Source organism: Pseudoliparis swirei, chromosome 12 (assembly GCF_029220125.1).
Source record: "Pseudoliparis swirei isolate HS2019 ecotype Mariana Trench chromosome 12, NWPU_hadal_v1, whole genome shotgun sequence".
NCBI classification, from domain to species: Eukaryota; Metazoa; Chordata; class Actinopteri; order Perciformes; family Liparidae; genus Pseudoliparis; species Pseudoliparis swirei.
The window spans coordinates 6,401,928-6,429,696 of NC_079399.1; the positions used below are offsets into that span (position 1 = coordinate 6,401,928).

The 27,769-nt window shown below is 42.7% G+C and overlaps 1 protein-coding gene and 1 long non-coding RNA gene across 4 annotated transcripts; one reads left to right on the top strand and one right to left on the bottom strand.

The window, feature by feature from the left end:
- The first annotated feature begins 35 nt into the window (after positions 1 to 35).
- LOC130202854 (uncharacterized) lies at positions 36 to 27,153 on the top strand. 2 transcript variants are annotated; one of them, XR_008833411.1, is made up of 3 exons: positions 36 to 503; positions 24,722 to 24,895; positions 25,694 to 27,153. It is a non-coding gene; the product is annotated as an uncharacterized LOC130202854 (long non-coding RNA). The 2 variants fall into 2 exon arrangements; XR_008833410.1 differs by lacking the exon at positions 36 to 503 and adding an exon at positions 22,542 to 22,631.
- Positions 17,626 to 23,557, bottom strand: LOC130202841 (terminal nucleotidyltransferase 5A-like). Of its 2 annotated transcripts, none has more exons than XM_056428632.1 (2): positions 22,307 to 23,557; positions 17,626 to 20,926 (listed from the first exon to the last, which is right to left on the bottom strand). In XM_056428632.1, exons 1-2 carry the CDS (start codon positions 22,739 to 22,741, stop codon positions 20,111 to 20,113), a joined length of 1,251 nt encoding a protein of 416 aa, XP_056284607.1. In that variant the 5' UTR covers positions 22,742 to 23,557; the 3' UTR covers positions 17,626 to 20,110. The 2 variants fall into 2 exon arrangements, with proteins under 2 accessions (XP_056284607.1, XP_056284608.1); XM_056428633.1 differs by having other exon boundaries at positions 22,316 to 23,397.
- Positions 27,154 to 27,769: the final 616 nt, after the last annotated feature.

The window sequence follows — 27,769 nt, forward strand, 5'->3', positions numbered from 1 at the left end:
AGACAGGGGAGTGACTGGGGGAAGGGAATTAACCAATCAAGGAGACAGGGGAGTGACTGAGGGCAGGTGAAGGGAATTAACCAATCAAGGAGACAGGGGAGTGACTGAGGGCAGGTGAAGGGAATTAACCAATCAAGGAGCCAGAGGAGACACAGAGAAGAAACAGAGGAGACACAGAACAGGGTTTTACAATAATTGGCAGTTTTTGCCAAGAAGAGCAGTGGGATTCGTAACAACGCACCCAGGTTAGAGATCTGGATGTGTTATGCCAGTGGCTGAGCCTCGTGTCAATAGCCTCAAGTGACATCTTCAGTATGCTCACACTCGGACACACCCACAGTCATGTCTGGATGACATGCTGCTCAATTGAGCGCGGATCGAATGCATCGCAGACGTCTGCCGTCACTGAAGTCCCTGGTATTCTTCCTGATAATGTGCCCGACCAGTGGTGGTGGTATTTGCAGTTCCTCCGTCATACAACCTCGCCTGAAGGAGTCTAGACTGTGAGTTTTGAACCTACAAACTAAATCTATGAATTCACTTTGTTTTATCGTCAAACATTTTCAAAAAACCCTTTGAAGATCCCGTCTGGAGATTATTCCTTTTGTTTGATTGGTCCGGTGGAGCGGCGTGCACGGACCAGGCGGTTATTCTGCGGTCGGTTTTAAACAAGTCTGAAATGTGAGGGAGGTTTTTGCCGTCATCGTTCATTTATTGTGACATGGCAAGTAAAGGAATGCACCTTCGAACAATCGTAATCAGCAGCCTTCCACGTCAGTAACTTTGATAAGCACTTTTGTTTGTGCAGGGCTGGCTTAAGCGTACAGAGATGAATATACGATAAACAGTCAGCATGATACAGGTCCTGGACTCAAGTTAAGCCTCATCAATCATTCGCCTCTTGAGGAAAACCAGATGAATCATATTGAACAACTTAAATGACCTGGAACATCGGGATCTGTTGTTGTGTGGATGTCGATAGTTTGTGCTGTGGGAAAATGTCTTTGGCCAGAATAGCCCATTATAGAAATATCACTTCACAATTTGAGGCTCTGGTCATGATCGTTTTGCTTGTAACTAAATGACAGATTCCAGGACTTGAAAAGCTGGAGCCCACATCTGCAAAAAAAAAAGAGTCAAATAAGCAGTTGAAGTGATTCTTGTCCTGTTTTTAGTGTTTCGGCTTTCACCCTAAAGTTATCTCGCAAACATAAAGACGGCGGTCTTTTTTTCCGAGCTGCCGGTTATGAGGGAAGTTTGCAGGTGTTCACGGGGCAGAACATCCGGTGTTTTCATGCAGTTGCAAGAAATAAACGTTAACTTAATTGGCAATAAATTGAGTAGATTACACTGACGGATGACAGCACACATTGCGACTATGTGCTGAGGGGAAAGTCAAGGCTGTAATTTGAGAGGAGAGGAATCACTGCTCTATGTTTCTGGTGCTTTACACCAGCATTCACATTATTTATGATTCCTTCAGTGCAGGGGCGGGTTGCTATATTTTTGTCAGGGATTGTCAGGAAGGGGGTGGCCCACTGTAAGCCACAATGAAAACACAACATTTTATAATTTTAGTCCGTTTCTTAATACTTTCCTTCCCAGTCTCAAACCCATTTATTCCTAATATTCATCTTAAATATTTGTTAATTACTTAAACTGCTAGGTGTAGTGTTTTAGTAAATATGTGTGATTATCACAAGCTATATTATAGATATTTCCCTTAAATTGAATAAAACAATTTATTTTATTTACCAGAGCCCATTAGATACACATAATATGTCTTTCTTATTTATTTTCAACCTTTCTATCTTTTATGTGTTTACTCATCTGTGTCTGTGAGGCCTCATAGAGCTTCAAATACTGTCCACTAATATATCAAAAGTCAGTCCAGTTTATTTACAAGTTGCTCTCTTCTTCTGTTGTTTTACAAGTAAGACAGAGAGGAACATCAATGAAGGAAAAGTTTAATTAAAATTATTATTATTTAAACATAAAATCATTTTTTGCACATTTTTCTGTGTCGGTGATGCTACAAAAAGCTGAAATCCCGGTGCAGTATTGAGTGTAGAGACCTTGTTCAGATGGAAATAGTCCTCTGCTTCCATACAGTAAGCATTTCATGACCATTCAGGGTGAAGTTAAAAAGCTTAACACAAAAAGTCAATAGTTTCCAAAGGCTTTAAACATTTCAAGAAGCAGATATTGAAGGAGAAATGTCAGAGTGCATTGGCATTCATATTCATCCTGATGTTTGTAGATGGAACGTTATGGAGCCTGCTGTTTTGAGGGCATGATTTTTAATGTCCCAATAAATGCAAATGAAACTAGAACGGGCACTCGGTAGAGCGCATACCTTCGCATATCACAAGATTGGGCATTGAATTATGAACATTTTGGCATTAGTTGCATGCCAATTGGACAAAAATGTATCGTGCTATGGTAAAAAAAAGATTTTGACCTTTCCATGACCTTGACCTTTGACCCGATTGATCCCAAAATCTAATCAAATGGTCCCCGGATAATAACCAATCATCCCACCAAATTCCATGTGATTCAAGAAGATTTGACCTGTTCATGACCTTTGACCTTGATCTTTGACCCGATCGATCCCAAAATCTAATCAACTGGTCCCCGGATAATAAACAATCATCCCACCAAATTTCATGCGATTCGGTTCAATACTTTTTGAGTTCTGCGAAAGATTTTGACCTGTTAATGACCTTTGACTCGATCGATCCCAAAATCTAATCAACTGGTCCCCGGATAATAAACAATCATCCCACCAAATTTCATGCGATTCGGTTCAATACTTTTTGAGTTTTGCGAATAACACGCATATAAATAAATAAATACACGGCGATCAAAACATAACCTTCCGGCATTTTCAATGCGAAGGTAACAAGAAGTAAATAAATCTAACACACATTTTCATGGCACCATATTTTATTATGTGCAGCGGAGTCGTTATCCATTTTTGACATATTGTGTCGTAATGAGACGACAATGGTTCAGCAATTAATTAATTTGTTATTAATTAAAATAGTCTTTTTAGACCATGACTCAACTTTTCTGTGCTCTTCTTTCTCTTCTGAAAACCAACTAAAGCCTGCTTGTCCTCCTCACTGCTCTCTAGTGATATCTTCCTCCTCTTCCTCCTGCTGTAGGAAAGTAATCTGTTAACTTTAGAGACAGGAGTGATTTTCCTTCTATTTCTACCTTTTTAAATATATATATATTTATATATGTGTATTTTAACAACTTTATATTGGATCTGCAGTCTACAGTAAACACCACATCTTTGATGAGCACCTCCTCAGTGGCTACAATCTGTTTATGAAGTGGTGGAGGTATAACGACCTTTAGTTGCACGTTTGACTAACTGTTGTTAAAGGAATACCCACTCACTCTGCCCTCCAATTGAAATATCATAAACAAAACAGGGGGAGAGGAAGACGTGGGGGGGGGGGTATAGTGGATGATCCCTCTGTGATCTCGTGTCAAAGAGGGTCAGAATGTGAGAGAAACTAAATGGCAAAGGAAAATAACCCAATGTTTAATTTGTTGGGCCTCTTTAAAGACAACCCAGCATTCACATTCACACAAGTTAAGTGAAAGTAAACAAACTGGAACTGGTACACTTTTCCATTCCCACCCGAGTATCCACCAAAAGCTGAGAGGAAGTGAGCGACGCGTGTCATTATTTCACCGAGGAAGCAATATCATCACGAGGAAGAAAAGCAACCTCTCAAACACAGCTGTGCACATTTCCCGGGCGCCACGTCCCTGCTTGAATTCTAGCTGACACATCCACGTTGTTTCTCTCTGTCTCAGCCCGAATGACCTTTGTCCCTGCTCTCACCCGCGCTCTCGCTCTTTCTCGTCCTTCGTCCCTCTCTTTTCCGTTCTCTTCTTCTCTCCCCAGATATCTGCTCACCAGCTGCGTTCAGATGGCTGAGAGAAGCAGACTGGACTGGCTTTTATAGTGCGTGCGCACACACACACACACGCACACACACACACACACACACACACACATGCACACAGTGTTATAGTGACCCGACACAGCAGGGATCCGGGACCGTTGTCCCCAAGTTCAAAGATTGCTCTCTGTTCTAATTTTTCCACATCTTTTCGTCAATGCACATCAATTTAAAACAGATGCCTCGAACTCACGAGTGACTGCAGACCGACACTGGGACACGGTCTCAGGAGGTCAGGAATTTGGTTGTTTCTCTGTTTTAATCGGATTAGTGATTGAATAAGCTTTATTAATGTTAAGTCGGAAGTCTATCTACGTATATGACACACACACACACACACACACATATATACACCACTCATCTAGCTAAAGTCATTGCATCCCGGAGCTGCACATTTTATTTGATCCCACCAACTGACAATTGATGGTTCACTAAGCTCCGCCCCCTTAGTAACTGTTGCCAGGGCTGTTGAGCTTTATTATGATGTGTAGTTTATGATGCTATGAGAACATCTCCTTCTAATAACGTAAAAATCATAATGGACCCAAGGGACCCGGGTTCGAGTCTGGTGTCTCCCAGCATAAAGACACACGTGTCTGTGTGTGTGTGTGTGTGTGTGTGTGTGTGTGTTGGATAGACGCGTAGGGGTAAAGGTGATGTTGAAGAGGGAGGTGAAAGTCGGGTCATGGGGCGGATGGACTGAACAGGTTTTAGAGGATGTGAAAGATGGGCCTCCTGAGTAAACATACCTACAGTGTGAGATGAGAGAATACTTCGACGTGTGTGTGTGTGTGTTTATGCACACCAGGAGTATACTTTCCCATCGTGCTCCAGACTCCTGACCAGCACCTTGGATTTACCAACTTTGAGATGATAAATATTCCTCTCAGATCATCAATCAGGACATGAGAGGGTCCCATGAAAGAGCAAAGTGTCTGGTCAGGTCTGCCGCTTCCTGCTGACACGTTGCTCTCTCTTTCACGTCCTCCTCTCAGTTTTCTGTCTGCCTTTTATTTTCACTGCACCGCTGACCTTTAACCTCAAATCCTTTGCCCGGGTCACTTGAGAGCCCACGTTGGAACATCTGTCAACAAGCAGATCAGTGAGTTGGCTACTGGACTTCACCTTCATGGGAGTTTTTTTAAAGAAGTTGACCAGTGTTGTGCATCAGGAGAGAATATAGGACCATTTGTGTTATGAAAAGAACAATTATGAAGGGGGAGGAGTTAACGGATGTGTCCTAAATTATCTTGGACTTTGCAGAAAGCTTCCCTCGCCCTTTGTAGTACTCCCTCAATGGGAATTCATGAAGAACACACACACACACACACACACACACACACACACATATCTGCAATACAATTGAAGTTACAATACAATAAAGACATTTTTCACAAGTATATAAATACAAAATCCAGGAGCATCCTGCTAGCAATATATCTGCAACATCCCTGGTTTGATTCCATAAGCTTACCTTTGTTATATTGTTATATATCTTACCATTCCCTCTCTTTTCTACAACTACTCCTGGCAAATAAAATCTATGTAAAAAGAAAGAAAGTCCAAAAGTAGGATTATAACCCAAATTGAAATGAATTAAAACAAGTATTTGATGATAAATCAAAGTCTTGCACAAATGCACATTTTCAATGTATTGTTGGCACCAAAGTGAGGACAGTTCATTCTGAGGGAGACACAAACGTGACACATATTATGACGAGTCATCCTCCTTGGATCATAAATGTGTGTACAAAACGTCAAGTTAATGAAGCAATTCTAAAGGAGTCGGCCTCCAGAGCTGCAGTAGTCAACATGTAGGAGTCACTGTTCGAATCCACACTTCAGAGGATTTTCATTTCCTGTTTTGTGGCACAAATTTTCAGTAAAAATCTCGAACAACAATTCCGTTTAAATGTGCAAAGAAATTTCAGCTTGATGCCAATTGTTCTTGTTTTTACCTTCCAAAATGTTTCCTCTCTTTGCACATCAGGAAAGCCAATTTTCAGAAGGGTAGACTTGATGAGCACAACAACAATACAGTTATTTCTCTGTGTGGGGAAAAACAAACAAAACAAAGCAAACAATTACTCTTACACAAATCTCCAAGTTACCCTTGAAAGTGATACATGGAATGAAGAGGAGAAAAAGCAAGAGAAAAAACGAAAATGCAAAAAAATTAAAATATAAAGAGAAAACTGGGAAACAGTCATAAACAGTTTCAAACATGGAGAAACAGTGTCGAGACTTCACAGTCTGGGTAACGTCTCCTTTTTCCTCATGGAATTGCAAACAAGTTGGTGAACTTGGTTCGAAGGCCGCATTTTAATGGGCATCACCGTAACTCCATAACTCTGGTTTACACGACTGCAATTGAAAAATACACATTACGGTCCAATTAGTTGTTTTTAAAGATTATAATTTTGCACATGATCTGCAAACAAACCACCTACATCTGTTTTCCAAATTGGGACCAGACGATCGGAAAGGAAGATTGGTAATGGTTGGATTGGAGTCGCTGGCTTGTCTGACGGGTAAGATGTTGATGTTGGCACGGCAACCCTCCGTATCAAATGAATGGGCTGAGAAACTTCATAAATATAGACTCAGTAATTGTTTTGGAATGATATTGGCTGAAGAATGAAGGGAAAAAAGAAAAAAGAGGCTGATTTAATATACTGAATATGAATCAGGCAGCATATCCTAATTTATTTTTGTGCCGTGAAAATTTGGCTGGAGCACCATATTTACACTGCTGGTCACACACCGCTCTCCATGTATGCTGGAGCTTGCTCCAGGAAATGAAGAGGCACACAGCCTCCTCTGTTCTCTGAAGGGAAACTATAACTTATTCTGTTCCTCTTTTTTCATGGGTTAATAATCATTTTAAAAAGTTGATTAACTTGTCATTTGACTGTCTTATTGCTGGGCCATGAGATTAGCAGGTACACCTGATTGATGGTAGACTAAGAGGTCGATGAAAGTGTCATTCTTTGAGCAACTCGTGCAGTGTGCTGCGTGGCTGCAGAGTAACTCGTTCCCCAGTCTCAGATCATTGGTCTCTCTCTCTCTCTCTCAAACACTTTATGCACGGAGCGAGTGAGACGGCAAAAGACGATCCGACCTCCATTTTCCTTCGTGAATGGCAGAGTTAAAAGTCCAGGAGGCTGACGCTGACGTTCCCTACTTGTGCTAACAGCGTGCATCCCTTTGGTGCAACAGTTGACTCAGGGCCACGTGAAAAAAGGATTGAAAGCTGTCACCCGTAAGCATATTTCATCAATAAAACCTGGACATATACACTACCGTTCAAAAGTTTGGGGTCACTTAGAAATGTCTATTTTTCAAAGAAAAGCATTGTTTTTTCAATAAAGATAACATTAAATTAATCAAAAATACACACTATACATTGTTAATATGGTAAATGACTATTCTAGGTGGAAACGTCTGGTTTCTAATGAAATATCTCCATAGGTGTATAGAGGCCCATTTCCATCAACTATCACTCCAGTGTTCTAATGGTACATTGTGTTTGCTCATCGCCTTAGAAGACTAATGTCTGATTAGAAAACCCTTGTGCAATTATGTTAGCACAGCTGAAAACAGTTATGCTGGTGATATAAGCTATACAACTGGCCTTCCTTTGAGCTTGAAGTTTGAAGAACAAAATGAATACTTCAAATATTAATCATTATTTCTAACCTTGTCAATGTCTTGACTATATTTTCTATTTAATGTTCAATTCATTTGATAAATAAAAGTGAGTTTTCATGGAAGACACAAAATTGTCTGGATGACCCCAAACTTTTGAACGGTAGTGTATCTGTGTTGTGTAGCGTCTCGTGCGAGTTGCGTAAACTGTCACATGCTATCGAGCAACGCAACAATATACAGGCGTCATAGCTTGACAGATTGCATTTCTCTTGGTTGCCAGCACCAAAAAAAGAGTAACGACTGTTAAGTGCCAGAGAGAGAAGCACATGTATAGCTTGACAGTTATGGAGCTGCATAACCTCTTGGGTTTGGTACAAAGTGTCTGACTGATGCCAGTGACTGCGGTTTGCACATGAATCCGTCTCTTTCCAACAGTGCAAACCGTAACCTGTCACTTTTAACCATGACCATGATCAAATCGGCGGGATGGCAGCGAATCAGCGGACGTCCTGTTCTGCTGAGGTTGCATTTCTCGATTGGTTTGTTCTACGCGTGTTTTAAAACATTTTTTACCGAGTCGTTTTAGCTGCCAAAGCAGACCCTATAGTGGTGGCAGATTACAAACAGTGAATTGTGATTGAGTGGTTTTGAGGGTTAACCATCAGAAGTATATCAAACTTTGCTGCGTGGGGACTTTTACAAACTTTGCAATGCCTAATTGGAATAATTGTCCGACCTCCACATGGAAACGTACTTAAAACCCACAGATTTGAACTTCAAGTCCGAGATAAGGCTGGAGGGCCTTATCTGATGAGCGGCATGGGTTTATTTCCACACGGCATCCATCATCCATTAAAAATGCCTTTTACATGACGCACACACATGTCTGGGGAGGTTAGCATCATGGCATCTATGGTTTTATTTAAAAAGCCCTAGTACTTGCTTTTCTTAAAGATTTACATAATGCACTTCTTTGATTAATTTACAGGGTAGTTACCCTATTTTAGGCAGTTGCCTTTTTTTTCTTTCTGCCTGCATTATTAATGTCATTTGCAAATGTTTTTGCAATGTTCTTCCACAGCTGAATTTGATGAAGAACCAGCAGCTGTGTCAAACTGTGGAGCTTTGGGGCGAGTTGGTTTTGTTTGTTTTCCGGCCGGGGAACATTGCTGTGAAACTGAAACCGGCAGAATGAGCACAGTCTGCTCTTGTTTTTCTGACCGGCAGCACCCATAATGCATAACTCCTGGAAAACATTTGCCCGGGTTGCTGTGCGGAGACGAGCTGTTGTGACTGTGACGGCTTTCTAAGAATAATTACACAGAGAGCAAGCCGCTAAAACATTTCACCCCCAGCTTTTTCCTCCATGAAGAGGGAAACATGTATAATTCTTAAAGAGGCTTGATAGTGACGACTCAGAAAATGATTAATGTCACATAGATATAGTTGATGATATATGAAAGCAGAAAAACCAAACATGCCCACATAAACACGGCCATTTCTTGAGGCCAGGTATAAGCGTCTTCATCTTTTTATAGCGACAAAGCTATACTTAACCACACACAGGTGTTATTTTTGGCACGAGCTGGGAGATAGCAGGTGTGTTCGCTATTATGATGTGATGATAACTATCATTACAGCCCAGTAGGAACGGGCGTGTTAGCAGGAGGCTGGGACGGAGAAGAAAGCAATCACACTTCTACCAGGATGTGAGCACACACCCGGGATTTCTGCACCACACACACCCACTCCCACACGCACGCACCACCCACACACATGCACACATCACACACTCTAACACCTACGCATTAAAACACTGAGAGAAATTAACAAACGCAAACTCACACAAATTAGCACCTTGGTGATTTAAACTTAGCTCCAAATGAACCGTTTAGACCGTGCTGAGAATAAATGCCCGTTACAGATTACCGTTATTTCTGTGGAGGAAAGTGCAAGTCAGGGTTTCGGACTGTAATTGCTTATAAGGTGCAGCATAATGTGATAAAATGCCTGTGAACTTAAGTTCTTAAGAACTTAAGGAAGTGGTTAGCCTTTTAAAATCATCCAATGTGTGTGTGTGTTCACAGTAAAAAAGAAAAAATCACACACACACACACACACACACACACAGAGGTGATTTAAGTTAGGAAGCAAACTGAAGTTTTCTCTGGCTCTTGCTCTCCATTTCTGCTGTCTCACCATATGGGGGAAAAAGAAATCCATCACAGCATTTCAACACCTCCCTGAGTGTGGTAAACAGAAATAAGCAGATTAGTGTAGATGTGCACACTAAAGTGCACATCTTTGAATCATTATAAGGTTTTTTACTCACCAACTTTAACCCTCAATCCTTATTGTGATTATTTCTTGAATCCAGAACCCAAAATAAACCAAACTCATAAGAAATATGTAAGGATCAGCAAAATGTCATTGTGCGACCACATTTATTTTTTAAGAACTTTAAGAAAAGACCATAATGTACTGCATTATTTACTCAAGCGATATGTTTATGACCATGTCAATACTTTTATGGCCGAGACAACATAAATGGCGTGATAAGCTTTGACTGCACCGCTCATAACAGCAAAAGTATTTGATTTTATCTTCACATTTATGGTAATGATTATGATAATTGCGGCGATTCTATTCCTGATCAGTTTTTGGAATATATATAAGAATGTGACAATTTAATGGTTTCTTCCATTTTTGTATTTTTCTTGGCGTCTTACTTTGGCTGTAGCCGACTAGCTAAGTGCTGCTTTAGTGGAATTGAGTGGATTGATGTGTTTTGTGTGTGTGCATGTTTATATGTGTGTGTGTGTGTGTTAGAGAGCAATGTACCAGATGTATTTTAGCAGGAGAGAGGAGACCAGCTTCTCATGACTAGTTGTAAAAAAGATAAATGTTACAACACGGACGACGCTAACATATAACGCAGCAGTCAAGGAACGTCTTAGAGTACCACTTTCTAACAAGTTACCCTTTATGAAGCGTCCATATGTTTTAAATAAAGACTTAATTCATCTATGAATAATAATTATATATGTTAGTATGAAGCTAACTAACAAGAACAACTTGGTTGCTGACAAATGCTTTGACTTTTTAAGCTAGCACTTTTAAGCTAGCTCTTTACAACGACAGGTTGTAAACATTTATTAACCATTTACTAACCGTAGTAACTGCTACTTATTATCTTTTTACCCCTTAGTGTATTATTTGTAACACATGGCTTTATTAATGGTTAATAAATAATGTACTGATGGTTTGTAGGCCTACAGTTTAACAGAGTGAGAAATCCACTCATGGAGAACATTTATAGCTGCATTATTATTAAATAGATTATTAATAGCAGCCAATGGGATTTTTCACAACTTGACAACCCCAAACCTCTTCTTGTTATTGTCTGTTAACAGATAAGGCATTAGTTGAGGTTTAATTATGCATTACAAACCCTTTCAGCCATGCTAGCAACATGTAGCCCTGTTGTACCTCACTAAGGCCTCACACAGCTGGTAGAACGGCTTCAGACTTTTTGTTTTTTGAAGTGTCTGTTTTCTAGATTTAGCTATTTTTCAACATAACACAAACAATGTGCTTATTTGCCCCCTGCTTCCCTCCCGTCCACACAACAGAGGTAAACAGGGTATCAACAGGTCGTCAAATACAAAGTAGGTGATGGCGAAAGAAAAATAAAAGATGTGTGACGTAATCGGATGAAAGACGACATTTCTGTTTAAGGCTGCCGACTCTGAATCTTGTTAAAAGGGTGCCTTATTTAAAAGTGGTGCCAAATTGAACTTTATTACATTTAAAAGGATTAAAGTGAAATGTTTTTTGCTGCCACATGCACGCAAACATGCAGACAGGTGAGGAACGTTGAAGATCTATTTATGGATCTATTACCTAAAGATTCCTGTTCTTATAGATACAAAACACTCACATGTGTGTCAAATTCCCAAACCGTCTCAAATCCCTCTGTTACTGGTTTCTGCTCCGCAACAAGAGAATCCGTATTCCAGCACCGGCTACGGTCCAGCTGGCCAAACTATTTACACTACGATGCATACAAGCTTAAGATTAGGGATGAATCTGATTTATTGTCCAGTCGGCCAGTTGTTTGGCATCTGGTGTCACCTAAAACTCTCGCTGATCATTGGCTTGTTCTACAATAAATAATTATTATCATTGTGTTGCCTAATAATCGACCGGATCAAGTTTTGCTTATGGCTGCTTTTCATAATCACGAAAAGCAACTTCACCCACTCATGTCTCACACTGAGTCAAGCCTTCCTGGAACATAAAAACACACAAATGCATGACACACGTTCCCACACACATCTCTGTGTTTTTCCATCTCGCGCTATCTCCATTGCGCTCTCTCACACGCAGACAGACACACATTGTTGTTTCTCACAGTCTGGATTTTGCTTTTGTTTGATTTACTCGGTGACCTCTGACCCCGGCTGGGTTGACTGGATGGACTCTTGGTCCAACTGGTTCATATCCAATGGATTTGTGTGTCTTTGTGCGTGTGTGTGTGTGTGTGTTTCCATAGATACACAGCTTCAGATGCTATTCCTTTGACACTCAGTAGTCCAAAAACAAGGCATTATGTATTATGGGTAATGTGTTATTAACTACGTGTCTGCGCTGCACCTGTGATACCTGCTGCTTCTAAATAAGAGTTGACTGAAGTTGTCTTCATGTAATGCCAATGAAAACCTTTTGTCAGCACTGCACCCGTAATCCTGCTGTTTTACGAGCTGCTAACTGACCTTTTTGGTACTATTCATTTCCTGTTGTTGTGAGGCTCAAAGCAATTAAACAACAGTGATGTGACTTCATCCAACCTTTTGCATGGAAAAGTGCCCACACATGACCCTGAGAGAATAAACAGTTTGTTTTCATTAAATCAGGAGATGACCATTGAATACATTTTTTAAAGTACCTCACACATAAATATTATTGCAATACATTTATACTTAGAAGAAAAACTAAATGAAAAGTAAACTAATATTTGACTGAGCTTCCATTGTAGTCCACTTTGACACTGCTCTCTCCCACATCTCCTTTGGATCGCAGACCCCATCTGTCTTATGTTAGATAGGCTTCTTCATGGTGGTCCTTACAAATGCGGATTATCATTTATTATACACTACCATATCCACTGAGGACATACATTTGAACTTTAATTACAACTTTTTAATTACAACTCTCAACCCTAATAGTCGGCATTAACAGGTTGATTGGCACAATGTGCTTTTCCATCCTGGTGTCGGTCCACCTGTCGCTCTGTTCTGAATCTGCCCGAAATGCATGAAAGCTAAAACAAACTAGAATGGGCACTCGGTAGAGCGCATACCTTCGCATATCACAAGATTGGGCATTGAATTATGAACATTTTGGCATTAGTTGCATGCCAATTGGATATAAATTTCATGCGATTCAAGAAGATTTTGACCTTTTTCATGACCTTGACCTTGACATTTGACCTGCTCGATCCCAAAATCTAATCAAATGGTCCCCGGATAATAACCAATCATCCCACCAAATTTCATGCGATTCGGTTCAATACTTTTTGTGTTATGCGAGTAACACGCATACAAATAAATAAATAAATACACGGCGATCAAAACTTAACCTTCCGCATTTTCAATGCGAAGGTAATTAGAGTCGTGATGGACTGATGAAGAAATAATGAAATATGCAGTAAATAAATCTGTCTGCGCTCTTCTGAACAGATGAATCGCAAAAAAATCCTTTGTCTCCATATTTCTTTGATGGCTATTCTCAAAGTTGTAGATTCATCTTTGAAGGCGATCCAAATAGCTTTGAGTTTTTGAACAGATGTGAGTTTCACACAGTTTTCTGCCTCACATGTCCCGTCCCAAAATACTGAGTTAATACACGCCTTCACTGTGAGTTACAACTTCTCAGAATGGTTGTTTGACATTTTGGAAAAGAAGATTGATACGCTTTGATGTTTGTACGGTTAATATGAACCGTGAGTCAGCAAAAGGTTAGCTGAGCAAAAAGACGTGAAATAAGGGGAAACAGCTGGACTGGCTCCCTCCAGGATAACTACAAATAACCAAATATCCATACAAGTGCATCGAAAGCGGGATATACTGTTCAAACGTGATGTAATGTGTTAATTTGTGCGCTTTATAGGTGCTGGGAGGTGGATTGTGTTACATCTGAAGAAATCTATACTCGCTCTTTCCAGTATGTTGCTAAGCTAACCGGCTTTTGCCTTCAACATCATACTTAGAGCATCAGTCTTCTCCTCCAACTCACGGCAAGAAAGCGAATGTGTGCGTAATTTTACATTTACGTTTTTCCAGAGCCACTAGATTTATTCCAACGGTCCACTTTCCGGGTCAGAACCCAGGAAATGGTTTCGATTTTTAATGAGCTGGACGTGAGCTCTAACCCTCTCTGAAAACTGTAATCTTCCTTGGCTCACCTGTCAAGACACTATTTAAAAGCACCACAGTGACCCACTTCCTAAGCTACCTGTGTTATTAGGTATTACTCAAGTCCAATCAAGCCCTTAATATGTTTTGATCGCCGTGTATTTATTTATTTATTTATTTGTATGCGTGTTATTCGCATAAGTAAAAAAGTATTAAACCGAATCGCATGACATTTGGTGGGATGATTGGTTATTATCCGGGGACCAGTTGATTAGATTTTAGGATCGATCGGGTCAAAGGTCAAGGTCATGAAAAAGGTCAAAATCTTCTTGAATCGCATGAAATTTGATGGGATGATTGGTTATTATCCGGGGACCATTTGATTCGATTTTGGGATCGATCGGGTCAAAGGTCATGGTCAAGGTCATGAAAAGGTCAACATCTTCTTTTTACCATAGCACGGTCAATTTATATCCAATTGGCATGCAACTAATGCCAAAATGTTCATAATTCAATGCCCAATCTTGTGATATGTGAAGGTATGCGCTCTACCGAGTGCCCATTCTAGTTCATTTATTTTTGTCTGTAGCAGCTAGAATGATGTGTATGTGTTACACTACGATAGCCCGTAAACCTCTCCGCCGTAACAACACCAGAGCACTGAGGACATGCTTCAGGAGGGAGGCTAATCAGCTTTCTGTCGATGGGCTAATGTCCTCACAGTGGCTGAGAGGGGGGCCTATATTTAGTGTTCACTCTCTCCCTCTTAACAGGGGATAACATTGGCTCTGTTCTCCTCTCCATAGCTCATCTCTCTTTACTTAAGTTCATCAAGAGGCCCAGGAATGCAGAGATGAGGGGGAACCATATTGCCCCACTAGAGAGCTTCGCTCACTAAATGCTGGGCTACTTGTGAGTCCTAAAAAGTAGGATGGGAGCCAGAGCCTTCAGTTATCAAGCTCCTCTTTTATGGAACCGGCTTCCACTTTTAGTCTTGGTGGCGGGCAGTCGCCTCATGTAAGAGTAGACTTAAGACATTCCTGTTTTATAGAGGTTATAGTGAGGCCCTAGAGATGCTGCTATTGGCTTAACGGCTGCTGGGGGATGTTGTAGGATACACTGAACTCTTCTCTCCTTTTCTCTCCCTCCTTATTGACAAATTCACATCTCTTCATTGCACATTACTAACTCTACTTCTTCCCCAGAGTCTTTGTGCCTTCTCACCTCACAGGGTCCCTTGGACCTGGCTGTGTCTGAAGCTGGTCCTGGGTCCTGGGCCCTGCTTCCTGCCTCCTTCGCCGTGCCTCATGCCTCATGGGCCCGGCCTCCTGCTTCCCGCCATGGCCCTGCTATTGCCCCTCCTTCCGACCTCCTTTTGTTCCATGGATCGGGATAATCTGGATCGTGGTCCATGCATAAATACTCATTAGTCATACTCATTGAATGTGTTGTAACGCTGTGCATTCTGTACACATGACATCTATTGCTTCTGTCCATCCGGGGAGAGGGATCCTCCTCGGTTGCTCTCCTGAAGGTTCCTTCCCTGTTTTCCCTGTGAAAGTTTTTTGTTTGTTTTGTAATGTGTGATTCTGGGCTATACAAAATAAACTAAAATTAATTTGACGCCAAACAGAGGATGACCTAGCATCAAGCGAAGTACCCAGAATGTCACTAAAGTAACCTTATAGGCCTGCACAGAGCAGCCTCTTCAAGTCAATTCAGTTTATTTTGTATAACCCAAAATCACAAATTACGAATTAGCCTCAGAGGGCTTTACAATCTGTACACATACGACATCCCTGACCTTTGACCTCACATCAGATCAGGAGAAACTCTCCCAAAAAAGAGAAAAAAAACTTTCACGATACAAACAAGTGAAGAAACCTTCAGGAGAGCAACAGAGGAGGATCCCTCTCCCTGGATGGACAGAACAATATGAAAAGCAGCGTGGTGTTGGTCAGAGAATTAAAGTAAGAGGAGAATAAGGAGAACAAAAAGGCAGGATAACATAGAGACAGACAGAAGAAGAAAACAAAAAACTTGAATCTTCTCAATGGCAGCAGGGAAAGTGACATCTGGAGGCCGAGGTATGAGAGTAATGCAGACCTGGAGCCAATTTACTCAATCGGTTGCCATGTGTCACTGGGGCCCAAGGCTCTGCCGGTAGTACGGTCTGTGCATGTACATGGCAGAAGATTCAAGATTCTCAGCAGGAATGTGCAAGGGCAAGACAATATTTACAGTGTGTGTGTGTGTGTGTGTGTGTGTGTGCGCCTAGAGGGGTCCTGACTACGGAGGCGCCCTGCCTGACCAGCAGCTGAAACAGTTTGTTGTTCAAGTCCTGCAGGGTGGGAGTGTAGTTCAATAGTGCGTTCAGCCGAGCACTACTCTCTCTGACCTTCCTTCCTGTCCTGAGGCGGTTGCCAAACCAGGCTGTGATGCTTCCTGTCAGTAGGCCTTCTCGTCGTTGTTGGAGATCAGGCCCACCACCACTGTGTCATCCGCAAACTTGATGATGGTGTTAGTCCAGGATCCAAGCACACAGGGGTGTTCAGTCCCAGCTCAATCAGCTTGAGCCCCCTCTGGCTGTCCAGATATTTCATGACCACCGAGGTGAGGCCCACCTAGTCATTCATACATGCTGGAGAAGCATTCGAGAGGTTGAATATTGTGGTGAACACTGTGTGTTCATCCCCAGCGTAGAAACCCACCGCCACGCTTAACGGTGTTGTTTGTAGTTGTGCGGCGGCTTGTTGCTAGAAATGAGTTCAGGTCGTCCGCTAGGGATGCGCCCACCACCAGCCAGCGCGGGTCTGCGCCGCCTTGTACGCCCATGTTGCCGGATACAAGACCGGAGTTATAGGCAGCAGTACGGCGCACACAGCTTCAGATATTTGCGAACGGAGGGAGAGAGCCAGCCCTCTCTTCCTCTGGTAGCACACGAATGTGGGTTTGCCCTATTAAAGTCCAGCCACCACCACAGCCGCTGTCGGATACTTTGTTCTGATGCCGACAGACGGCATGAGATCGTTCGGCGAGCAGGAACGAGAAAGGTCTTAATGTCCTTGGGGTCGCACCACTTGTTGTTAGTCATGAAGCAAACCCTGTCTGTTCCGATCGCGCCCGTTTCCTCGTGATTTTCGTCCCCCCCCCGTAGCGGCTCCACTGTTGTTGTTGCGGTTCGCGCCACGATCTCTGCCCCCGCCACGGATGGAAATGAAAAGACAAAAAACAAAACTAAAAGAGCGCACACTTCCCATGAGCTACCTCGACGGACTGGACACAACCAGTGCAAAACTACATCTCAAAGCTTTATTTGTCAGAAATGACGGCCGCCGGCACTCGGTGGCAGCAGCAGCCGTTTCCCACACTGGGATTTTTTTTGCGAGCACACCTGACGAAGACTTTTCCTCTGTCTGTCAACATCTGGGCACAAAACCCTGAAGGCCAGAGCAATTTACCTCCGCTGAGCCGAAGTTTAATAAGGTAAACAAATAAGAAAATGTCATGCAGATTGTTGCAGCAAGTGTTGTGTGACGAGGACGATCGCAAAAAAAAACGTAATGCAACATCTCTCGCCTGCTCGTCTTTGTTTTTGGTGCTTTTTTAATAGTCAAGTTTGTTAACTCGGACACAATTATCAGAACATTATGTTCATGTCCACACAGGACAGCAGTTTAAAAACAAGTCGGACAGTGAAACAATCTCGTTAGAGCAACATGACACCCATATGGAACAGCTCGGTGCAGGCATACAATGAACACAAGATAAATCCGCATCTCGGCATCGCCGCCATGTCCAGCTGCCCTCCAGCCGCCACATGTACACACTCACACCACCAAACACCACACAGCTTTGAATCCGCCTGCTCCGTCAGCCAAACGCAAACTGTACAAAACTAGAGATTGATAGAAAAATATGAGATCTGACATGTTTGAGAGAATACGCTGAGTGTCTTGCACTTGTTCACCTGTTTTTTCCATCCCATGATCGTCATAAAAAAACAAATTTTCTTCAAATATCAGCGTGATGGGCTTGATTTGTACTCTACATTTGTTTGCTTTATTTCCTCATTGTCCGGTGCTTATCCATTTAAATAACCATGATCTGCTCACGCAGGCCAAATGTCCACACTTTCCAAATTCTTATATTTTATTGAATTTTTTTTGACTGCATGCGGAACATTCTCTGAAAATGTTTTCCCCTGACTGCCAGTATGATGCTTCTACTCCGACATCCGACCCACCGCCAAACATTCCCTTTGTTTTGTCCTGCAGATTTGTGAACACTAAAATGGATACACATCTTTGACAGCATGTCAAAATATTTTTAAACTGCATTCAAAAAAACTGAACTGCATTGAAAATTTTTCATTTTGTATATTTGATCGGAAGAAGAAAATAATAACGTGCCAGTTTAATTTGAGAGAACTGGTTGTCCCCGTTTCAAACACATTGGTGCTTTTAAAATTTGTTTAAAAACTTAAAGTTGCCCTGTAAAGTTTTTGACCACGAATTAAAAAAAAGGTTATTTAATTATTAATTTCTTGACCCGTGGGCCCCTGACATCCATGAATATGTGCAACGATGCGAGCAGGATCATTTATATCCTCCCTTAAATTGTACAATATTTCATGGTTTACTCATCCTGCCATGAAAAGCAGTGAAAAAGAAGCCTGCTCCGTTTAAAATATTCCAAAAATCATCTTAGCAAGAGGAAGAAAGTGCACTTAACACTTTTGTGGTATTAAAAAGTATTGCAAAAACACACACACACACAATGCGTTTTGGCGAGACTAAATGTAAACACAACTTTAGTTCTTTTCACATGAAAACTTCACAGGGCACCTTTTAAGTGAGTTTTTTATCCCAGATCTGTTCATGACTTTGCATTCATCAGTTTTTGACATATTGAAAAGCATTAGGTGCAGAACTTTCTTAAATCCAAATACACTTCTTCATCCCCCACAGATGATAACAGTGTGTGATGAATAGCGTTTCAAGCGGAGCCCTTCATCGCCTTATTTGGCGATCTAATAGAAGTGCAGATATGAGCAGTTTATTCTCTCTTGTTGCCAAACCTAATTTTTTCACTGCTTATTTCTCTCAAAATCACCATCTATTTTACTTTCATAAGCATTTTTGACTCAATCTCCACCCTCCCCCCCTCTCTACAGATTATCTTGCTACTTCCTCTTTTTGGTAATCAGATAAGAGCAATGTCTTCAGCTAAACATGGTCCAAAAAAATTAATTTGTTTATCTAAAATCTGTTTCTACGTAAGAAACCTCACTGTGTCCAACTCTCTGATGTTCAAGGTGATAATGAATGTACAGTCGAACAATTAGACGACCCGACAGATAAAGAATCACAAAAAAACACCCCTTTCCTTCAGGCTTTATCTAGGCACTTAAAGCATGCATTGTTTTGTTGTTTGTTTTTTTGGTTGTCTCAGAAATCAGATAAAGGTGAGTATCAAAGTAGATCTTTGGATTTGTAAACAGTCTCCAATTCCTCATTGTGCATTGTCTGTGAACAGGAGTCCTACGCAAACACAGTGCACACGGACGAGGTCCCGAAGCTGGCCGGCGATTCGCCACGAATCGGCATCTTCAGCGTGTCCTGCGTGTCCTCGCCGGCTCTCTGCGGGCTGTACGCGAGATAGTTTTGGTTTCCCATGTAAAGAGGATGTGGACCTCACATGGTAGTCATTTCAAATGTGAGTTCCTCTGAGCCGTAACTCACAACAGAGAAGAAACATGTGGTCGTAGGCCGATGGTCTACCAAATGGATCTTCCGTGAGAGAACCCTAAAAGGTGATGGGTCAGCCTCGCTGCCATCTCGTGCTCAGCTCCTCCCGCTGTGGCACTCTGACCCAGGGAAAACCCTTCTGGCCCACTGCCCTGATCCAGGTTCCCTCATTTCCCTTGAGTACTTATTATCTTCTTTTATCTAATTTTGCTTCCCATACTTCCTTCTCTCAATTGCCCATCTCAAGAAAAGAGATCAACCCATCACCAGTCATCCCTTTCTCGAGATTCCACCAGCACCGCAGCAGAGTTCAGTTACAGGGCAACCAGGTGGCGTACATGGGATGGTGCTGAGGAGGAATGTAACGCTGGGGAAGGAAGGGATGACACGGGTACATGGGCTGAACCTGCGCCACGTAATAGTTGCTGAAGTTGCCGTCCAAGACGTAAGGAGCCGGCTGGTAGAAGCAGGTGACGTTGGCGGCGTTGGGGATGGCGTTCTGCTCGGCGAGGACCCGCAACGCCAGCGAGGAGATGAGGCTGAGCGTCTGCCGCCTCTCGTGGCCCATCAGGCACACGGTGCTCTCCTGCACCACCTCGTACAGCGTGGCCAGGTAGTCGTACTTCCTGTCCTCCAGGTCCAGGAAGTGGTTCTGCAGGTAGGACTCCAGCTTGCGCCTCTGCTCGCTCACATCGGGGAAGTCGATGAAGAAGCGCGAGCACATGTAGCGCTGCAGCAGCTTCATCTCGGAGTGGGAGGCCGCGCGGAAACCCCGCACCAGCAGGTGGCAGTACTTCAGCAGGCCGCCGCCTCGGATCTCCTCGGGGCTCCTGGTGCAGATGAGGCGCTCGCGCAGGTGACCGAGGGCGGTGCGGAAGTCGCCGTAGACGCTCTCGCCGAGAATGGTGGGGTGGAAGGTGGCGGCCATGGGGTGCTCCGAGCACTCGTAGAAGAGGAGCAGCGAGTCCAGGCGGATCTGGAAGGAGTCCACGCTGAACTCAAACTGGCGCCGGAGGGAGTCCACGAACTTGAGCTCGACGTTCTTGCCACGGTTGTTGGAGAGGGAGATGAGACTCCAGCGGTCGGAGGCGTTGCACACTTTCACCATCTTTTGCACGTACGCCTCCTGAAACACACGCAAGTGGAACATTGAGGCGACAACAACGACTTTTTAAAGCATTGATTGTGCAAGTTTTACGTCGCTGACTGAAAACTGAATCAAGCAATTGAAGACATTGTTGGAGCTATAAAGGTCAGACAGGTGGATATATATATTTACCTTTTATATTAGAGAACAAACGGGTCATGAACCATCATCAGAACATTTGGCTTACAACATAATTTAGAGAAAACTGTCAGCTAAAGTGATGCGTGTCAGATAATAATTAGTTTCATCAAACAGAGCCCTACTTCTTTGTGTCTCTCCTCTCTTTCCATCCTTTCACGGCTGTAATAGTGTTATTGCAACCAGTGCATTTTAATTATTAAAAAAAAAAAACACACACATCCAGCTGGTATATTTTAAGAATGTTTGCACTGTGGGTCTTGGATCTCAAATAGTCTAAACCAGTCTGAGAAGGCTCCAACAGCTGTATATTATTGCTATTTCCACCAGATACAAATATTGGATTACGCCTGTTGGTCGTGATGTTTTGTTGATCACATCTGTTGGCGGGTCATTAGTAACAGGGAAGTCCTCGGTATCCAGATAACTGAGATACGATTTATTAATGTGGATCCGACACCAATTGGATTAGACAGAATCCTCTTTGAATTGGGAAAGCAACCTTTTTACGATGTGAGGGCCGAGATCTCTCTGCTGGTTGGAGATATGCAGGACAGATCTCACGTGAGGTTACTTCAGTGTCTTCATTACACAATTAAACCAACCAGCAGAACCAACGACACTGCAAAACATTCGTTGTCAATAACTTGTCAAATCCAAAAATGTTTTCTTTCGTGTTGAGCTGAATCTCCTACACTGATAAAACAACAAAGTAAGACGCGTCTCTATTGACACGAGTATGCTTGTGTGAAATTACTGATTTTGTTATTAAGTAATCGTGAAATAAGCGGGATTATGTCAATTCATGTTTATTAATGTGAAAATAACCCTTAACATGGAGATCTCAGGGGTCTTGCTTCACCCTGAAGGGGTCTACAATATCATTAGAACGACTACATACACGTTGCTATGCTGTCGGCCAATAGAGACTTGTCTTACACTCGGTCACGCCCATGAGATTCAGCTCAACAGCAAGCAAACATTGTGGATTTGCATAATACATTTTAATTCACAAATTGATTTCACTGGCAATAAAACATTTTGTTTGCACAAATTCATAATTTGAACCTGTTTGATGCATAATAAAGACAAATAAAACACCATGAACTCAATCGCGTTTGTGTTAGACGTATTTGCTTCAAGTGCATGACATATAAAAACTACGTTCACTTTCTTCCCTATTAAGTTGTGAAAGTTTGACACACAATATAATCTACATACACCTTCTACCTTTAAGGTCACCGGTGTGATCTTTTCCTTATTCACTCCCTCTGGCAGAAAGTCTAGAAGACAGTCCAGAACGATATCTTTCACGATCTGAAACTCCATCTCTCCTTTCAGCTCGGCGCAGAATATCAGGTCCAGATCCTTCCATCCCAGGCCGCTGTCCTCGTGCAGCACGTAGCTGGCCGCGGAGCCGTTCAGCCGCACCTCCCGGACATGAATCCGTTTCTCCTCCATGCGGCTGCGGACCACCTTGACGATATCTCGCGGCTTCATCTCCAGAGTGGGGAAGCTCCACCGGCCGTGGATGGGGATGGAGCTGGTGAGGATGGTGTCCAGCCGCTGCACTTGCTCCCAGTTGAGCACGCTGAGGTTGACGCTCTCCCCGTCCGAGCAGCTGTCGGCCGCAGCACACCCAACACTCTCGTCCATGTTGAGGAGAGGTAGACAGAAGGATGTAAACGACAGAAACTTCCCACTAACTTCTGCTGGAGTCGTGGCATCAGCCAGCTGCGACTTTGAGAAGAATTGCACTTTTTATTTCAGTCATTACAACCAGGTGCCGGACGACGAAGCCTCTCTACGCATGAAGGGAAGAACTAGTCGTGCGGCGTTGTGCTTGTCCTACTTCTTACATGAAGTATGTAGTCCAGACAAATTCAATTCTGTAGCTTCCCAGCCGTAAGGCTTAGTCACTGCGCAGCATCTGCTTACCCGCCGTGCGCTGCGATGCGCTGCGGCTCTGTCGCCAAACTCTGGAAGGCAGACATCGACTGTTCAGGTCGAAACGATTGTTTCTCACGGCGTCAGCTCTTCCTTGTGCCCCGGAGACTCACTGTCGCATCCATGGCCGCAGAGAAAAACGTTTCATCCACCGCAGAACTGTTTTCTTATGTCCACTTTGACTCACGTTTACGCACTGATTATTGCGCGTCAACTTTACGCACTCGTTTGAAGACCCCTGTACTTTTTCACTGCACACCTACTTTTAGAAAGTGGTGTAAGGCAGCTTTTCCTTTACATTGTGGCCGTTTGTTGCTCGTTGGTACTGCGTGATGCCACAGAGGTCCCACTTCACAGCTGCTGGAGAAGTTGTGACCAGAACGCTTCCCGTCTGAGAGAAGTTGGGGCGGGTCGGTTTTGAGTGACAGCCCACATCGACTAATAGCTGCCGCTGCTTCCCATAGTTACTCTGTGTGCCTGCATGGCCGGAGACAGGGGCGTGTCTGGAGAATAGGCGTTACGATTGGAGGCTGACCCTTCATCAAAACTCGCTTTGAATCGATTTCTCGGCACTCCTCCTCCTCTCCAAAAGACACACCGCTTATGTCCAACACTTTTCATTATGAACAGAGGTAGTGGTTGCATTATTGTTGCTTTTTGTTCAGTTTGATCATCATTGCAGTGATGAGGAAATCGCTCAGAAATCAGTGCAGCTTATACTTTTACCTGGTACAGTAATGGTCAGGCTATCGCACGGGATGCTGAGCAGTCTTTTTGAATTTAACAGTATCACACAAGTAAACCCATTCACCCTCATGTTACAGTTCCCCAGGATTCTGATGTTTCACAAGTGAGGACTGGAATGCACATCCATCTCTCTCGGGTATTTCCATCTCCATTTGGCCCTGCATATGTGTTGTTGTCACAGTGGTTAATTTACAAATGTGTGGAAATGCATATATGTATACAATGAACAACATAAAATGGCTCTCAGATATATGGGATGTAAGCCGCCTGTCAGCATGTAGGGTATAGGCCATATAGTCTGCTGGCTAGTTGTCATGAAGGATCTATCAGTGCAGAGCTTGGCGTGGATATATGCGTCACTAAGACGAGATCCATAAACCAGTTTACCGCAGATTAACCTGTATGTGCAGGGCCATCCACACATTCACAGAGACACACTCGTGCATGTGCACGCACACTTCTGGAGATAATGCATATGCCACTTTAACGTATTGTTACTGCATACTCGGCGCATGCTCCGATCATAAGGTATTGAAAGAAGCATTCTGTACTTCATACAGTGGTTTCTCCTCTTTATACTCGTTAGCACCTCGCCTGTCAAGCATTTGAGCCATAAAGAGATGAATATCACACATAATATGATACATGTTCTATATCATTTAACAATGACATTTAGGTCAACTTTACTGGAACTGATGTACGTTTCAGAGATGTTTGTTTATGTGTGGAAGCTATTTAAACTTTTTGGTTTTGATTCTTTTCTGAGTCTCACTTTATAAACTGTGAGCAGAGCAGCAGCTTCTCCCAACGAGACACAAATGATGAACAAATAAACAAATGTCACATCTGAAAAGCAAACTATAAGAACCTGAAAATGGATTTTAAAATTGCGGTTAAAGACAATTTCACAGTCGTACTCTGCACTTTCCCCATTCACGGCAGGCTCAATGTCCGGCTTACTGCTGGAGATGCTTACCATGAAGCTGCTACTTACCTGACCTCTGACTTGTCAAGTCGATGACACTGGTGGACAACGTCGGACGACATCAGAGGATTGGAGAGGGAATTTCGAGAGGGAATTTCGAGAGTGGATTTCACACAGACCCCCCTGGACAGGTGAATTGATCGCAACACACACTGTATGGAACACACGTGTGTGTGAATGAGCTAAACGGGCATATACAGTATATATTCCCCTTTATACTCAGAGACATGATAGATAAATGATGAATGAAACCAAGAGCTTCATTCAAAAACACAAACAGTGTGATCACATCCGTTGATCTCTGGCTGCCGTCTCAAGTATCTCCTCAGCTCCTCCCTCTAACCCCACAGGTAGAAGTTCATTAAGAGATTACCGTTAGCCGAACGTGCCTCGACTCTCTTTCGTCCATCCCCTCAGTCACTCAACGCTGTCTACTATTTACATTTATGCTTCTGGATTTCCATTAGTAGAGAAAATAATCTGTCTGTGAGTCTCCCGTTGACTGAAGAGTTGTGTTTTTTACAGTCCACAAGACACGAGAGGAATGTGGCGTTTTAGTGCATTGTCGTATTCTTTCTCCACCAGTTGCTATCTGGCAACCAAAGGGCCTCATGCAAGAAGCTCTCGAACAGAAGATGATTCTACGAGCTTCGACGTGCCACATTCCGCAATTTTGTATATCTCACAATTCCTTTCGGATTTCAGTGATGGCATGACCCCCAGGTGAAGCGGCAGGAACAGTTCTCGATTTCTCCTTCCCCTGACTTCAGTCGGACCCATAATTCTGCAGCTGACGCTGTTAAAAATAATATATGTTTATTTTGTAATCCTATATTTTTTAATGAAGTAGGACAAGCACCACGCCGTTCAATTCTTCACAAGTTTTTATTTTATTTTTTATTTATTTGTAATTGATTTTTTTCTCATAGATCCCTGAAAACAAGACGAAGATTTCTGAATTTGTGAAGTTTTTCTTATTATTCCATTGTGCCATCTTCATGAATATACACATAGGGCAGGATGCTTGGCCCTATAGGGTTATTATCGGGTTATTAATTATGCAAATGTACAATTATCTTGAACGCACGCTCATTTACAGCATTCATCATGTTTAAGATGGTCATTCATACTGTAATCTGAAATTGGGAGCGTTTGCTTAATCTGACGTGGCTCACAGAAATTTAACATAAGAACCAAAAGGCCCAAAGAGAGGGTTGCTATAGCAACAACGCCCCGGTTCATGGGAGGACTGCAACCAAGATGTATTTCATCTTATATATCTACCTTCTTTTAATGAAAGCAACAATAAATATTAAAAGTCATACTTTGCCATAATTTCTCCTGCGTGCTTGAATGATAACATATTCGTGTGCCAAAGCATTTTATTGTCAAGGAATCCTAATCTGATTGTTTTTGCTTGTATTTAAAGTTAGGAACCAACTGTTATTAATAAGGTTTATATATCAGGGTTGGCTGAAGTTGTCCACCGCAGCCTGCTCATACTAGTGCATGCTGATTGCCCCACAATATTAAAGCTGCTCACTTATACTTATACCGGTTGCCGCTTCAATGCATGGCAAGTGCATTACCCTTTGACACACATATAGCAGTCTGCATGTAAAGCACATTGTGGCTAATGACACCGTACGCATGCAAAGACGAACCTCAACAGTATTTCCAATCAGTTTTAACCCTGACCTCAGTGAGAGACCTTTGCTGAGTAGTAGTGTAAGCCCCCACTAACTCCTCCACAGCCACTAATGAGATTCGCTGACGTGCCCTGCGCTGTAAGCCGCCCCGCAGCGCTGCGAGAAGGTGCACCTTGTGGAGGTATGTTAATGACACATGTAACCTGAAACAGTATTGTAGTATATTTCCATCTACTGTTTAATGTCAGATTATCCAAAAATATGCAAGTCAGGGCTCAACGTTCAATAACCTATGGGACTGTGCCTTAGCCTTGAGAGATTACGCCACTAGGTTGCTGGTTAAGAACATAGGGCGGGGGCTAGATAACAGGCATGAACCAGGGGGTTCAACGGGTCTGGGGCCAGCATGAACCAGGGGGTTCAACGGGTCTGGGGCCAGCATGAACCAGGGGGTTCAACGGGTCTGGGGCCAGCATGAATCTGGGGGTTCAACGAGTTTGGGGTCAGACTTAGTTGATCAGTTTTAGGATAAGGTAATTATGTCTACATATGATTGGTCCACGAAGGCCGGTAACAATAAACTCCACCTCTTTTGTTGTGTCTAAAACATATGTTAAAATGCATGTTCGATAGTCTTTCTCAATTCGGTGCCTGAAAGTACTCCAAACGGCCTGCAGGCGTATGTTCCATGACCTGTAGGCCTACTTGTTAAGAATAAACTCAATTTTCTCGCTAAGTGCTGTTGTCCATCGAATCCCTTTTTTTCATCAATCTCCTCAACCCACTTCAAGATAGGCAAGCTGTTACGACAGTATCCTGTTGAAAAGAAGACAGCATAGTAAAGTCAAGATTGAATGGCGGGTTTTTTACATCACGTTCATTTTTTATCAAAACACTAGAGGATCGGCTCAGTTGCAGGAAAAGCATCTTTATTTTTATATTTAAGGTGTTTCTGAGTTGACCACCAATTAGATGATTGTCTAACCACACTTGACTGTGCACATATAGCAGATGTTATGTGTACGACAACCTGTGAATTGAACTTTAATGCAGTCCCAGAGATTTAAAAACTAAATATATGTTCCAACATTGTGTGAAAAGACATGTTCTGCTTTCCTGACCTGTCATCATGACGGAGGTCAGAAACCTGCTGTGCCTAAATAAATAGGAAGTGACTTGCTCTCTCTGTGCCTCAGCTTCCTGTATACTGTGGTTGGAGATGTCAAGACCACGCCGACTCCTCCGTCCCGTGTAAACAGACGCGTGTGCAGACACACGCGTGGACAAACATGCATCAGGAATTGACTCTCAGCTGTGACAGAGAAAATAGATTCATGAATGATGATTCTGAAGGGG

What these genes read in the sequence shown, in the direction of transcription:
- LOC130202841 (XM_056428632.1), bottom strand. Translation starts at nt 22,741, where the DNA reads ATGGACGAGAGTGTTGGGTGTGCTGCGGCCGACAGCTGCTCGGACGGG. An exon ending in TGACCTTAAAGGTAGAAGGT is followed by an intron (nt 20,927 to 22,306) that starts GTATGTAGATTA and finishes CGTGTGTTTCAG; the next exon opens with GAGGCGTACGTGCAAAAGAT.